Genomic DNA, 16,869 nt, shown 5'->3' with positions numbered 1-16,869 from the left:
CCGCGGCGGCCGGGCCGGGCCGGGGGCGCAGCGCAGGGCAGCCCGCAGCCCCTGCCCGCCACACTGACCCTGCGAGCCCTGGGGGCATTATTTTTAAGTCTGGATCCAGACCTCAACTCGGACAAGTAACGCCAAATACCAGGGGGTTTTGTTTACTTGTTTGGGTTTTGGGTTTTTCCCCCTTTTTCTTTTCTTTTTCTTTTTTTTTTTTTTGTCACCTATTTCAATACCCCATGCACATAAAGGCTAGCATTGTTAAATACATTTACGGTACGATAATTTTTGTTTCAACTCGCTGCCGCTTATCCTTTTAAAATTACTACAACAATACTTCGCTCAAATATGTTCCTTGACGAGACGCTTTCACGGGCATTGAAAAGATGGGATGGGGAAAACCTATTGTAAAAGGCAGCCTTCTCCACACAATTTTTTAGATTTTAACTCAGGAAAACAAAAATCAAAACAACCCTTCTTTAATCCAAAAGACAAGAAGATCGCTGTTTCACCATCTCATCTTCAATATCAATGCCATCTTCTGTTAAAGCTGACAGTGGCCGTGCTTAGGAAGCTCACTTGCTTCGAAGAAAATATTATGTATTAAATATTCTTCTAGATTTAATTATCCCACGAAAGCCTGTGGGATAATATATATATACATACATAAACACACAGAGCCACATACGTGTACAAACACGCATCTGACACATAAATAATAAAACTCCAGTATTGAGAAGGTGGGTACGTCACCTGACTGATGCGCCTTTTAGAAACTGGCCAACTGACCATCTCAGGAGGTACTAAACAGGGTTTGACTGTTACACGCAGCTAAAAAATGTCCCTTGCAATAAGGAGACCCCTGCTCAGAGGGCAGAGAGTCGTGAGCCTCCCGCTGCCTTTCCCGGCCGCTCACCCCTTCAGCAGCGCCGTGCGGGCGCTGGGGCGGCCGAGCCGAGCCCGGGGCTGCGGCTCGCACCGGGGCCAGCGCCTCGAATGCGCCCTCTCCTCCTCCCCCAGCACTGCCCGCACACTTCACTACCAGCTCTCGCAGGCAGTACTTCAAATTACTCACTTAGCCCAAATTACTCCTGTATCGGCGCATCTAACTGTCATGTTGTTAATGCTTTACTTTACTGTAACACCCAATTTGAGCCCTTATTGCTCAATATTTTGTCATTTACGCTGCAAAATAAATAAAGAGGAAGGCAGGAATTGCTGTGCGTACAGGAGGAAGCTAAAACGCACAGTTTCAGTGACAGCTTTCAGCAGCCCAGCGTGGCGGACGGGATAATATTGATACAAACTCTATTTTCTTTCATTTTATTGTTTTCCATCTCCTAATAAACCGAGGTAGCCTCTTGACCCCAGTCAGCTGATCGGAATCACATGCGCCGGGCTTGCCTTGCTGCTCTCCCAGTCTCGCCTCCATCTTCTCTCCCTCCCTTGGCGGTGGGAAAGGAGCCGATCCGAGCCGGGGAAGCCCGGCTGGAGGCTCCAAAGGGCAGGGTGATCGATCCGAAACGCCGCTTTAAAGCCTCATCAATCTTCATCTAGGTTGCTCAAGTAATTACGCCCGATTCTCTTGTACGATTACAAGTGGATTTGGGTTTCTATTCCCCAGGCCCCCTTTCTTTGTGTTTACAGAAGGGGGGTCTGGGCAGCCGGCGGTTCCCTGCCTTGCAGAAGCACTTGCCCTCTCAAGCAGAGCGCCCTACCCCTCCTCTGTCCATGCTCGGGCACACTTGGCCCGGCGCAGGGTGATGGGCTCCCGGGCCTTTGTGCCGGGAGAAAAGCGCCTTGGAAAGACGCGTCCTGGAAACGACCCGTTATTCTATCACTTTAAGGAGGCGTTTGTGGGCTTTGCTGAATCCCAGAAGGAAGAACATCAATTTAATCCAATTACCTCTTTTTCCCTGGTGTTGTGTGGCTAAAATAAAAATAAAGCCACTGCTATTTAATGGCCAAAAGGCCAAACCCTATAATCTGCCATTCAGGCGGAGACAATGGTGCGCCCCGGTGAGCGGGTGATGTGCCCTGGCGGACTGGAGCAGGGGGCAGAGCTGCAAAAGCAGGGGTGAATGTGGAGGGAAAGGGAACAGTCACTTCTTAGCCCGTTCCTGAAGGCAGGGGAAATCGGGGATTTCTGCCTTTCTATTCCTCCCGAGAAAAGGCTCCGAGTTCCCTCCCAGACTGGTACCTTGGCATCTGCCCTGCATTCTACTCAAATGACACCCTAGATTTGTTGCAAGGTTAACATGTCAGAGATATCACAATGCGACAAGGAATAAGCATTATCGTACTTTCCAGATGAGAAAAGGTTTTCCTGTGCTTTTTTGTTTAGGGAAAAAAAACGAAAACAGAAACAAAAAAAATCCCCACAAAAACAAACGAACAAAGAAAAATCCCCATAAAAACATAAAGCAAAATAAATAGCAGTTACATTATGGGATTTCAGGAAAGGTGACGTTCAAACTAAGTTTAAAAATATCTTTACAGACTTTTTCTTTTCTTAAAGCACAAAATGAAAAAAAAAAAAATCGGTATTAGCAGTGTTTCATTTTTACACTTGTCCTTTGGAAATCTCCAATTACAACTTGCAATTCCATAGCATGTTTAAGGAGCACTGAGTCTTTTTGTTGTAGCCTTCAGGGAGCAAGCCAGCCACTGAGAGAATACGAAATTAATCCACTACAGCTATAGAGAGAGAGGATTATGTTTTAATCCCCTTTGGGACAGTCTCTGGATTTTAAGGATCCGATATTAAAATGTTTACATAGAGCATAATCAAAATAGCACAGATTTTTCCATATGGCACAGAGCTATCGGGAAGCTCTGGATCTCCTTCCCGAACCCAATTGATAATCTAATGAAACAAAAGCTGAGCACACCTGAGCCAAGAGCCGCGGGACGGGCTCATTCGCATTCGGGAAGGATAACGAGCTTCGGCTCCAGCCTCCGCCCGGCCCCTCGGCGGTGGCGAGCTGCGCTTTTCCAGGGGATGTAAATATTCATTTCCATCGCGGCTGCGGCCCCGGAGAAGGCCGGGGCCAGGGCCGTGCTGCCCGGGGGAGAGGCAGCCGCAGCAGCAGCGGCACCGGGGGATGCTGCCGGGCGCTCCCCGCGCAGCGCAGGGACCGCAGGCGGCACCGAGGGCGCTTCCCTTCCTGCTCCGGGGGAAAGCCAACCTGTGGCTGCCTCGCTTCGCCCAACAGGCTGGCGTTTGTGGAGGGAACCCGTGTCTAGGGCGCTTGTCAGCTCTTGGGACTCTAAGCAAAAGCATCTCTCTTTAAGGATCGTTTCGTTGCCCCTACCGAACCTCTCCGGAGCTATCGGGGCGACCGCAACAGAAAGGCAGCGACCTACCAGAGAAGCTTTGGCCTTAAAACGAGAGCAGAAATCCCTTCAGACACACAGGTCTAGCAATCTGTTCAAATGGTGATTTTTCCCTGTTGCCTGATCCCTGTGGTCAGCCCATGTGATTTACATTTCTAAAATAAACTCTACCACACATCTACCTTTTAAAATAATATTTTCTTTCCAAACGTAAATAATTGTGAAATTAGAAGGTCCCAGTGAATAAAAGCAGAATGTAACTTCCCTGCTCCCCTGCGGAATTTTTGTTAAACAGAGACTTCATTCCCTGTTCTTGTAACTTAGCTCTTGTATATTTCAAGTAAAGCTAATCAAGGCAAGTGAAAAGTTCCATTAGGTTTTTAAAAGTTTATCTGCTGATGGAATATCAGTAAAATTACACCTTTTAAGGAAAGCTGCTAAAGAGTGGTAGTTTGAACTTATTGTTTCAAATATTTTCATTTTCATAAACTGTCATTTTTAGCTGTAAGAGCTAAACACGTGTTACATTCATGAGCCTGAAAATTACACTGGAGGTATATCTGCTAAGAAGATTGGGCACAATTACTCCTAAGGAGGTAAGGAATATGCTTTTATATGCTGAATTACGAAAAAAGACATTTACCTGCTGCAGGCCTAGAAGTCTAACTTTTAAAATAAAATTTTGGTGATTACCCATAAACAAAAATGTATTAGCTGGGACAAGTACTTTGAAAACATATCCAATCAGCTCAACCAATTTAATTTTACAACCTACTGGTAATTACTCTGAAAAAAAACAGGTGGATGTTGGCATACTTAATTTTTAACTGATACTGGTTTAAAAGAAAAAACATAGATCTTTTTACATGTACATATATTCAACATAGATTAACTGAAACCAATACTTTTACTAAGTAAAATAGTTTGCATAAATTACATTTTGTAATTTGATATGACACTTAAACAAGAATTTTAGATAATAAGAATAATAACTAAAAATCACTCACAAGATACCTGAAATAAGACAACAGAAATTTCCTCAGCACTTTAACTGTAAAGCCAGGTGTATCTGGCATTGAGTTGTATTTGAAATGTATAGAAATCCTTACACTTAAAAAAAACAGATGTAACACATGCACAAGCACACAAAAACTTCAGTTACTTGAAATGAAAGTCACATATCATGGAAGTAGAAAGAGGTATAGGTACCAGAGTCCTTTGGGAAAAGCTCTTTAGTCTGAAAAATATTTCAACCAATTAACATCTAATATAACACATGCAGTGCCAAGTAAATAACAAGTAAACGAGATAAAATTCCTAAACAATTCACAGAATTTAGTCTATTTCTGTTCCCATTGTCATCCTAAATTTGATTCAAACTACCCTCTAAAAAGATTTCTGCAGTAAATATATTGCACTTACATGAGGATGGCTGCCCCCAATTTGTTCTCCACTATAGCAAATACTTGAAGGCAGTAACTTCACTCAAGCCAAGGCCCTTATAAGAATATACATATACAGCTCCCTTTACTCATTACTTTCAACAGTTTCAGTAAAGATACTTTGCACAACTTTTTAAATGCAAAAACCAGAATCTAAGTCTAAATATGACTATAATCTTGGTTTTCTCTTCCACCACTGAATAATATCCCAAATTATATTCTCCTGTTTTCAGAGGTATACAAGCTTATTTTGTTGGCTTTTTACCCCTGCAGAATCATATGTTTCATATTGTGAGAGAGGGCTTGACTTTTTTTGTTTGTTTAAATGTCATAGCCAGTGTGGATAGGTCCTGATATTCAAGATTTTCCCCACTTTTCCCCCCTTTCCTCCCTAAAGCATGCAACACTACTACTACTAACATCAAAGATCAACTTAAATGGTCTTTTTCAACAGCAATGACTAAACAATTGCAGCATATCAATTCTCTTAAGTGGTTGCCATAACAGCAAGCAAATGTATTTGATTAAAAAGAAAATGTAAATAAAAACAATCTTGCATATTATAACTGTGAATAAAGTAGTAAGAAAGAATTACATAGTTTTGATGAGATTGTGAAAATAGTTAAATATAGTGCTGCTTGAAAAGAAAAAAAGTAATTTTATCTCAACCATATACATTTGAATTAAGTGACATATACACTTTCATGGGTAAATTATTATTATTTTAATTCTTTTTTAATTTTAAGACCTTCCAAGTCTCATTAAAAGAAAAATATTAAATAGTACTTTTTTCCTGAGGGAAAACATGCCTCCCAATATTTCTAGAAATAACAATTTCTTTATTTTGTTCCAAGGGTGATAGGAAGCAACCACTTAATAGAACAGATAGAAAAAATGCAAAGACAAACTCAACATGAAACCAAAGTCAGTCTTACTGAACCACTGAAGGTCCTGTGGAACAATTAGCTGTGTGTCTCACAGCCCAAAGTAACAGAAACACAACATTTACTCCCTTTTGCAGGTAAAGTCAAATTTACTCTGTGGCACACATGAGAATGTACTGAGGTTCCCAATGGCTTACATGGCTTTAGAGTTTTTCCAGGACGTGTCCAAGTGCCAACCTGCCAGATGATCAGGTATTAATAAGAGTTAAGACTCCCCCTAATTATTTACACCTGGCCAGAAATGTAAATATTTGGGATAGGGACCTCACTACTGCAATGCACACATTTGCCACTTCAAAATTAGATTCATACAATGTGCTCTGCCTGAAGCTATACCTTGGAAGAACTGAGTAAATTAAGATGGTTTAGAAACTTAAGAACTTGATTGTTAAGCAGTGTATCCAGATGTGAGTATTCTACACTGATGCAGTAGGACCTGCACTAGCTCCCTCCTCATTCTTAGGTAAAACTTAAGATACTTTTTCAACCTAGAAAACCTTAAGTGATGCTGAACACACTCACATAAGTAACAAATTTTTCTCTCTGGGAGAGTCACTATAGCTAGCTATTTAATCAAAATGCAACAGAAAAAAATACACCCTAGAAAAACATATTTAATGTTCAAAAGAATAACATGTTTAATGTTCATTTAAAGAAGAAAGGAGAAAGCGGAGAGAGAAGCCTGCTATAATGGTATACCACTGAAACAGGAACTCGAGTTAACAACTCAGGAACACAAGGGATCAAATCCCAGATGCCAGTCTGAGCAAACCAGACTTGACAGGTATCTTATACAGTCCAGTTTGTGTACCTTTTCATGCCCATAGGGCTCAACTGATTAGAAATTTAAGGAAATAAGCCCTTGAGCTTTTATTCCTTCCAGTCTCCATTATGGAAAAGCTCTTCAGATAAACTGTAAGTCTTGTATTTCTTGAGACCAGAGTGAACAGAAATATTATGTTCAGATAGCTCATGATATTTTAAAGTTCACTTATATAGATAGTAACTCCTATATCTGTATGGGAATGAAGACATAAGTTGTTGGATCAACATATAACTTGACAGGTATGTTTGGAAAAATCACTTGAGATGCAGCAGTTGTTAACTTCAAAATTTTCTGAAAATATGAGTATCTTTAAGCCATACCAGAGCCAACTCTAGTGCAACTGTGTCTACTAGTTGGCTGCATGTATTGCATTCCCACAATTAGGGTAATTCAGAAGACTCTTTCAACAAATATCCTCTGGTACCTATTGAAAGGAGAAGTGATGTGGCAGGCTCTGTCATTCAGCCTTTTTTCCTTAACAACCTAATTCCATTGCTGGAATTTTATTGCTTCTCAGGTCTTTACTCTTGTTTAAAAGTTTGTACAAGATGGCTTCCAGGTTCAGAAATTACAAAGATAGAGACTAACAGAGGGTGCTTACATAAACTTGTTTCTTTAGAAAGCTGAGCTAAAAGCATGGAATGAGGCCTCCTCTGGTAAAATTTCTGGTTAATTAAACCAAGACTAACCAAAATGTCTTGACTGATCTAATTGGCTTCAGAGGAAAAAAAAGAAAGGCAAAAAAAGTCCTGTCCAAAGGTCAATGAAAATGCTTAGTTTAAACATGGATACTGTCAATGCAGTTCTGAATACATTCCTTTAACTAATCTATGGTGAGTCTGGGTCAGTCCCAATATGTTCCTATGAAGAATAAATAGATTTTTGCATGGGAACCAATTGCATAGTGAAGATGAAATAAGATGCAAAATGGTGGAGTTTCCTTGTGTCTGGGCCTGTCTTTCTGCAGGCCCCTATATATCAGGTAGTTCATCAGCTTGACCTTTGATGAATTAAGCAGTTCCATCCAGGGTGCGGCACATCAGGAAAAGGGAGAAGCTACAGACCTGTGAAGTCATAGGCTCCACTGTAGTCTAATTTTGCAGCCTTAGAAATTTCAAAAAAAGAGTTTTGCAATGTATGGAAAAACAAATTAAATAGACTGTTATCAGTGGACAGTAACAAAATGTGAAGCACTCTCAGAGTCACTCATAAATACAATCCAACGGAGTTTGAACTGATTTAATTTTAAAGCTTGGAAAGCAGGAAATCTGGTTGTCATTTTAAAAGCTGAAGGTGCTCAGTCTTTGAGTTGCTGTACTAAGGTACAAAGAGAAGAGTTCTTCAAAGCTGTGCTTAGGGAGCACTATCACATGTGACTGACAACCACCTTATAAAATATTAAGATATTTTGGATAGTAATATGGAAAAAATGATTAGAATAAACACTGAGCTGTCTAAAAATAGTATGCTATAGAAACTGTGGGCCTTTTTCTTTTTCAGTGTGAAAGCCAACTCCATATCAAAAGTATAATTGTTTTCAGTTTATGCCTGAACCTATACTCCAAATTAAACTCATACAAATATGTTTTTCTTTTTTATACTTAGACTTGAGGATCAAAATCTGAATACATAAAAAACCAGAAACTACAAAAATCTGGCTGACTTAAATTTCCATGTTTGGAAGTAAAAGGCTTGTGTGGTTACGTATCTATCAGAGAATAGGAAACGGAATCACTCTTCTTCCACATTCCTGTCACTTTCCCAGACAAGCAACTGCCCCAATGAAATTCCTATCTTGAATGCTAATTTGCAATAATAATGAAGTTTGAAAGGAAAAAAAATCTACTTAGTAGTGCATGCTGAATTCAGTGAAGAGTTTCCATTGGAAAGCTTAAAAAACTAGGAGAAATATTAAGACTTTTTTGTATTTTCTATTGAAACTTTTATATTTGTTACTTAACTGACTTATTTGTGTGTGCATATACATGCTTTCTTAAAGAAAAAAAGCATAACGTATGGCAAAGCTTAAGCCACCTCTAGACAGAGAGAAAAAAAAAGAAAGTGAGAGTGTAAGAGAGAGAAGAGAGATAAAACGGGAAGGAAAGAAAGAAAGAAGGAAGGAAGAAAGCAAGCAAGCTAATAATGACTACCTGTGGTTCTGGAAGTATCAGAAGTACAAGCTGTTAGAGGCTAAAAGAGAATTATTAGGAAGCACCACTGTGTCCTTGCTACAGTCCTTACTGGGTTTCCCTTATGGTTGTTGCTTTCTGCCCTCTGGGCCACTCCAGACCATCAGAGCCACTGGTGCGTAGATAGCAACTGCTGCAGGACAGAATGTGATGGACAACAGGGCTCTCCCAGCCCCACGGGAGAGGACATACCAGGGCAGGAGGAGAAGAGTTGGAGAGGGAAGATGAGATCACCCTTGGAACCACTGTTGTGCTTTGTTCTCCAGGAGGGAGAAGGATGGAGATGATTCCTTTCCGCTACCCCTAAATGTCCTGAGAAGGCTGTGGTCACTGCTAGAGACAATATCAATGCTATTTTGTCCTTTCTTTCAATCCATTACTCTAACAGCAGATAATGCAACAAAAATTTCTCTGGTTGGCCTCAAATACATTATTTCTATATGCCTGAAAAATCTAATAATTTGAAAATCTGCCTTCTCAGTAGAGGCTCAAGTTTATGTTGTGGTTTTTTTTTCATTAAGAAAATCTACTATTTGTCTACCTGCTTAGTCTGTTAACAAAAACAATAGAAATAATACTACATATATTATTAAAATTTTGAGAATGGCAACAGAAGAAAACTCAAGAAAATATGGTCTTCTTTTATTCCTTAGGAATAAGTAAGATAAAGTTTCAAACAGCTTTGCTTACTGGAGATTGTCTTCACTGGTCAACTCTTGTAAAGAAAATTCCTTGTCAGACTTTGGCCAAATGAAATGTTACTGTAACTCAGAATGTTTGTGTATAAATTTTAAATGTGTACTATACATCTGAAGATGAGTCAAAATATATGTTTTCCATTAAAAAAATACTTATTTTGCAATTTTTTTTGTGGCTTTAGGTGCAGTTCCTTGATGTGTTAGTGGTTTTATTGCTTCATCTGGTCCTATGCAAGACTTCAACATAATTTCAGAAATGTAAATGAGCTGTTTGTTAAAACCTGGAATAGAAAATTTCCCCATGGGCTAAATAATTTATATTTTTTAATTTTTCTTTTTGTACTCCTATACAACTTTAATTGTAACTCTATGTAGCACAACTTTTAGCACTATTCCAATTCCCTCTAATGACATCATCTAAAATGTTTTCATTTGGAAATTGGTCAAAGTTATGATAATTTCTGTTAATTTGTCTGAAAAGAGACAAAAGGCTTATATTGCATAGGCCACAAAACAGATGTTGATAATGTTTGTCTGGACTTCAAACAGATGACCTGGAAGTGAAAGGTCTTATATCTCATTAATAATAATACAAGCTGTCAAATCCCCCTGACCTAGTGTGTTCCTTAGCACAGGGCAGTAAGTCAATGCACTCAGCACACTCCCAAGAAGTCTGGGGAGAAGGTTTTTCACATTTAGTCCTCAGGCCAGGATGGACTCACTACTCATGCTGGCTCAGATGGAAGATCTGCTCTCATTTATCAGTAATAGCGCTGCTTTCTAGAAATATTTCTACTCTGAAGTTCAAAGTTGCTAAAAGTTATGGCAGTGCTGGGATGCTGCATCTGTATCAAAATTCCTGGCCTATTTGTACTGGGGGGAGGCTTCTTCCACCTCACGGCAGATGTCAAAGGAGAAGGGAAGATTCTGTACTGAAGGTTATGATAAAGTAAGACTAAAATTCATTAAAGGCAGTTAGTGGCTTTCCTTGTGTTTATTTGGATGAGTTGCTCAATCTGCCCATATAATGGAGCAAATAACATGTATTTATTCTTGCAAGAGTGTTGTGAGGCTGTAATTCACTGTGGCTGATGAGGAAGTCAGCTTCTGAGTTGATTGAGCCCACGCAAGTAACCAGATGCCTGCCAAAGCCCTTTGTCTTCTTAAAATAACTCAAAGCATCATATCCTCCTATTTTTATTTCCTTTCTTTCTTTCTAGAAAATACTCTTTTAGAGAGTAGCAAAAGATTCCATCAAGGATCCCTTGCTTGGCTGGGGTATGTTTGCTGCTGTCAACAGCTCTATGACAAAATAGATTAAATGTGCTCCAGTTAAGAACATGTATCTTTCAAAAACGTCAAGGCTAAATTCTGCTCTCAAATGCACACAAACAAGTCTCAGCAAGTGAAATGCGCCTTCAGAACAAAGAGAAGAGAACATCTTCCTAAAATATAGAATTCATAAAACCTGAGTAGATCAACATTTATTTTTTTAATGACCTATTTTAATGCAAGATCAGTGCTCTAAAATAAACAACCCAGCAACCCAACCCAAACAACAAACTTTGTTAAAAGAAAACCGCATATCTACTAGATCTACTACCTTATATCCTTGTAAAAATGCAAGCTTATAACGTTAGAACACACCCACAGATTTTTCATTTTGAAACAATCATCTACTAAGCAGGAGACAAACTGTTAGCAAATTTAAACTCTTAGGATCTTAAGGGAAAATGTAAGTATTTAAGAGCCCTACTGCAGCATTAGGAAATATAAACGGAAAAGGACAAGAGTTAGTAATATCAAGTCGCTACAGTGGATTTGATTGTACTACCCAGAGATTCACAATATATTAGGAAACTGTTAAAATTGACTGGGCTATCTCAATCATTAGTTCTAACAGAGATGTGACTTGCCTCTTGAAGTGAACAGTCTGGGAAGAAAAGGAGCTAAAACTGAAACAGAAACATGTAAAATATTTTAATACAAAAAAGCTAAAACAAGAACAACGTCTTTCGCTAACTCATACTGCAAGACAGTTTCAATACTGCTTTTGTTAAAAATTGTGATGCAAACTTATAAGTCATAATCCTAAGACCATAATAACATGGAATCAGATTTTCATATTTTATTAAAATGTTACTTAATATAATGAAATCTGACTAACTGCAATTGCAACATATGGAATACTGAGATTATATAATAAAAATATTCAGACTATAATTATTTAAAAATTCTCCATACCATATGCAATTTATCAAAGCGAACTTTACATTGATTTGTGCCACATGGTTGATGTAAAACTATAAAGAGTTTCTGGAACAAAAGGTATGTACAGATAACTTTGTATGAACAATCTCAATCTGTTTCAAACTTCCCCTTTTTTCAGTTTTAAGTTCACAAATCAAAATATTGTATCATTTATATCCTCTTAGTTAAAAATTTTCTAAAACCCAAGGCCTCATCTGTTTAAAATGTGCCTTAGTTTCATGGAATAAACAATGCTAAATTGTTTTAGTTAAATGTAGACAATCTTAAATCAATTGAAACCTGGTTTATAAAGATTTTGTTTAATTCCTATCTCTTACTGAGACAATCCAAATCGTTGTAAATCAGGTTTGAATTGATTTAAGCTTTAAAGTTAAATTGGAGGCATATCTGAATATAGAAATTCCTATGTGTCATTTCACTGTGAGCAGTAACTAGATATAAATGATGCTGTGGTATGCCATAACCAGATAGATCTCAAAGATTTCCAGATCATGTATACTAAATGTACATAACTCTTTAGAATTAGACAAGAACAGACAGTGTGGCTTTATTGGGACCTGCTCTTCAGAGCCGTCAGAGATTGTTCAGACCTTCTTAGGCCAAAACCACACCTTCTTTGCCTACTGCTTTTCTTGATTTCAGTTATTCAACTCAAGTTTCAGAGCCATGTTCTATATACTGAAAACTGGGAAAAACAGTGATATCATTTATGGAAAATCCTGCAAAATCAGCAGCTAAAGAGAGGGTGTCATGGGATTCACAGGGTTTTTTTACCAATGTAAAATTTACAGAAGACATGTATGATACTGTGTGTGTTCATTAATTATCAACATTAGCTCCAAAGATGAGTGAGAGCTGAGTAGCAAAGGCTGCAGTTAATCTAATGGTAAAACTGAGATAGTGGAGTGTGGGTTCTTTTTGAGAAGCTCACAGGTTTCGGTACCATATGGCACCATTATCACATCACCTCACCACACTTGGAAGCAGTTTGCTTGCTCTGTTAGCATTGATAGGGAACACAAGGGCATCCTGTCAATATTTCAAAAGTTTTGTTTTTTTTTTCACTTTCTATTATTTCTGCTTTTGCAATGCTGACAATATCTCCCAGTTTTACAAGCAGTAAAAGCAAAGGACGAGAATGACTGTGCCATGTCCTGAGGGAGCAGGAGTTGCCATCCAGCAGAAATCTTGAGTAAAAGGATAAATTGCACATTAATTCTTAAGGACACATTGAAATACTAGTTTTTTTGCAGAGGGAGGTAGCTAGAGGAATTGTATCAGTGTGTTTGAACAAAATGTCAGTGTTGTGGCATAGAGAAAACTTCATTTCTAACTGAGATTTTCCAGACTGGGTAAGAATTTTTCATGCCCATTTTGCAGTTTTTTATCAGTATTTCAATTAAATGCATATTTCAGCCTCTAAACAGCCTTTTAAACTACTACGTGCATATTTAGTTGGAAACAGTTTTCTTAGATATAAGAACTTAGCCAAAGCAGTACTGAGTTTTCTTCTGAAAGAGAAAGGGACATTGATCAAATTATCCCACTTATGGTCCTGCTTGATGCACTATTTTATTGACTTTAGACAACAGTGTCTCAGCAGCAGTTAACTGCAGATTGAGAAAGCAAGTAGAGTGACATATTAACTGTAATAATCATATACTGATGCTTGCTCCCAAATAAAAGCATCTATTTCTCCCTCTCTGCTCTGCTTTAGTTCTAAAGTACGAGACTAACTTCCAGGTGGTTGTTGGGGTTTTTTTGCCTTTTCATTTTTTTGTGGGATTTTTGTTTGTTTTGCTTTGTTTTTATTTTTATTTTTTTAATCATCTACTTATGATCTTATCTTTGCTACAGATATTTACTATGGTATCAGAAGAAAGTGCAGGAACAAAGATAGCTATTTCAGAAATACGGTTATGCAGAAAAAATCATGACATCACAAAACTCTCTTTTAGCGGAGTAGTTTAATAAAGATACTCCTAAGTAAATTAATCTAAAAAACTTCATACCACATTTAATATTTCTCAGTTTTATCCTATCTGAGACGAGAGTGCATTTTCATCTTTCAACATGTCCTTTTTTCCAGACTACTTCCCAGGGAAGGTAGTATCACCTCTAAGACAAAGCTGTAACAGAACCTGCTAGAAGACAGATGAACAGATCTCACTGCACTCCTTCACGCAGGAAAGGACCAGAAGGGCTCTCTCGTGCGTATTTACAGAGGGTTCATTCCCAGCTCATATGCTAACTCCCAAAGTTCATAGCTTGGTCACAGCTTCATTCTCTCTTAGTCCTTGCTTAAAACAGGCAACTTTTTCTCTCGCTGTGACAGATGGGTTGAGATACTGCAGATCCCCCTTAACTCCATCACTGAGAGAACTGGGTGCCAGTAGGAGGGCAGGTGTCTCTGCACAAGCTGCGTGGCACTTAGGATCAGGCACAAGCACACTCTGACTCACAAAACCCTGACTTGTGGAATGAGTCCATTTACACTTTAACAGACAAAAAAAAAAAAAAAAAAAAAAAAAAAAAAAAAAAAAAAAGAGCCTTCACATTGGTATTTACAGACTTTTCAACAAGTGACCCTCACTAATAAAAGCACTTCAGGTGTTGCTATTTCTCACATCTCTGCTCAAAGACTGTGCAATGGGCAAATGATTTGTACTCACTGCCCATACCTCAAGGAAGTAGAGAGGAAGCAATAAAATCTGAAATGCAAAGAATCTGTTCATATTGCAATTGTATGCTTAGCTGTGAATATTAAGACATTAACCACAAAGGTTAAGAACTAGCAACCTTTTGACTCTTATCTTAGTTCTAATGAAAAGTATAATTACCTGCAAGGTTATCAATCTCTTTTTCTTGGAGCAGGCTAACAGCATCATCATCTCCTTCCAGCATAAGCTCTGTTTCTGCATTCTGATTTACCACAGCTTGACTTCGGAAAGTTTTCTTTGACTTCACTACATCCTCTTCAGTGCCTAAAAAAAAGTTACAAACGTTGTGAATTTACCTGAGTAATATTTTAAATATAAAACAATGACAGTCAAGTAGTAAAAACATTACAGTATAAATCATCTTTATCAAAAAGAAAAGAAGGAACATTTTCTAAAACTTTACCGAGGTTTACAAAATATGCAGGTCTATTCTGTCTTCTGTCCTGTCCCAAATAAAATACAAACTTTTCCACAAAGACTCTCCTGGTTTTAATAATTGCTATTTACTTTGTGTTCAATGTTGTTCCATTAGTTTTCCACCTGCAACAAATTCAGCAGGAATTTCTTTTGGGTTCCTGGTGCCCTGACTTTGACTGACCTGAGAGCACAAGCCACCTACTCTAAAAAAAGAAGCTGCTTTCAGGAATCCAAATCTCTCAGGATTTTTGTCTTTTCAGATAGGAGGGACAGGGTGGTGAAGCAGGAGTCAGTTTATCTCTGATACACAGTAACAGCAAGGTAGGCTATGCCGAGATTCAGAAAAGATTGAAAAAAAGGACAAGCATGGTGAGGGAACTTTGGTGCACATCTGTGTGTGTGTTTTTAAGCAACACAATAAAAATGGCAGTACGTGGATATGTGCCAATTACCTAAAGGTTTTCATGGATAATATTCATTTTTCTTGACTACAGTTGGCTTTTTCTATTCAGCCTGATGGTTCCTTATGGCAGGAGATTTGACTTATTGAATTTTGGGAATATCTTATTGGAACTTGCCCGATTTTATTCTTATGATGCAAAAAATAAATCCTAGTGTGGTCAAATGACAGAATCATAATTAGGTTTTATATCATAAATACCTTTCATGTTACTGTTGTGACCTCCACATAGTATTTCTTAGCTTGGAAGAGGTAATAAGTTTTATTTTCAGTACTATGGACTCACAGTAGCCTCAGACAAGAAAGATTTCTATTTTTTTTCTTAAGCAGAAAACCCTGCATCTTCCCCTTGGACCATACAAGACCTGGGCATCTCCACTGCTGTCAATCAAGAAATAAACCCTCTAAACTATCTCTCTTTTTTTGTAGGATAATTTGGAAATTTGCCTCCTATTAAGCTACAGAATGAGTGTGAAAATAGGCAAAACTATGCACATGTGGATTTTGTTTGTCTTCCACAATGCCTGAATTTAAACAGGATGAAAACTATCATGGCAGATGTAAAATGCTGAGGTAAAATCCACTAAGACTCATGGCCCCCTATTAATACAGGGCAACTAAGAGGAATACAGAAGCAGACAGGTTAGTGAAGACAGATACATGGAATGGAATTGATGTATCAGGCAGTTTTGTTATTGCAAGCAGTTGGGACGACACTATGATTTTACCTCCTACTCTTATAATTAATTACAGTCTTTTAATTAGTTTGTGCACAGGAGAGTCACACCACATAAATAAAAATGCTGGAGGCATATCTTTGAGGGAGTGTTTACTCTGTTTGAAGATTACTGCTAACATGCCACTTCATCACAAGCTGAGAAAACTCATGTTTTATGTACCCTAACATTAATTTTTTGCATACTATTGTTATTAACTCGATTGCTGGTTCTGAAACTACATTCTGAAACTCTGAAAAGGTGAAGATAAACAAGTAATCAAAACCTATTTTGTTCACCAAGCTCAAAATTAGGGACTTGTTTGCTGTTATCTCCATTAGGACCATTCTGATAGCGATTAAGATGGTGCTGCTGTATTTTAAATATGCTGTGTTTTGCTGTGCTCACTTACTAGGCTATGATTATTACCTCACTTGTTTATTTAAGGTTTTTACTTAATTCAACTAACTATAACTATTTGCCCAATTTAAAACTTGTTCAATTAACTAATTGCTGGAAAAGTTTTCAGTATTAGCACAAGTTTTGGAATTTTTGTTTGTTTGGTTTGTATTTATTTTTTCTTCCTTATTCATAAAAAGAAGTAAGAATGGTCAGAGTTAGGAAAAAACCACAAAAAATTAATGTGCTGTCACAGATTTTCTGTTGCATTACATTAGAATTGTTCTGCATATTAAATCCATAGGTCAGGATCTTGGTATACTTCTGTTTACAGTGAAGGAGTTGAGCATCATTTGCCACAAGTAATAATTCCTGTTGTGACACCAGAGGAGACTGGGCCCGAGATGAACTAACGTGGTGGAGGAAGAAAGCACCAAAACACTGTTTCCTTCCTTTT

The 16,869-nt window shown here is 38.1% G+C and overlaps 1 protein-coding gene across 5 annotated transcripts in view; it reads right to left on the bottom strand.

Moving 5' to 3' along the window:
* Positions 1-16,869, bottom strand: part of NBEA (neurobeachin) — a 458,842-nt gene that overhangs the window by 150,235 nt on the left and 291,738 nt on the right. For 4 of the 5 annotated variants that reach the window (XM_066544903.1, XM_066544904.1, XM_066544902.1 and 1 more), the window contains one exon: positions 14,541-14,684. In XM_066544903.1, the coding sequence (XP_066401000.1) occupies positions 14,541-14,684 (144 nt within the window). Of the gene's footprint in view, positions 1-11,345; positions 11,385-14,540; positions 14,685-16,869 lie in introns of all 5 variants that reach the window. The other variant, XM_066544906.1, reaches the window with a different exon arrangement.

This window comes from Molothrus aeneus, chromosome 2 (genome assembly GCF_037042795.1).
Source record: "Molothrus aeneus isolate 106 chromosome 2, BPBGC_Maene_1.0, whole genome shotgun sequence".
Lineage (NCBI taxonomy): Eukaryota > Metazoa > Chordata > Aves > Passeriformes > Icteridae > Molothrus > Molothrus aeneus.
Note: the sequence above shows the minus strand (reverse complement) of the source record. Positions and strands in the feature narration are given on the sequence as shown.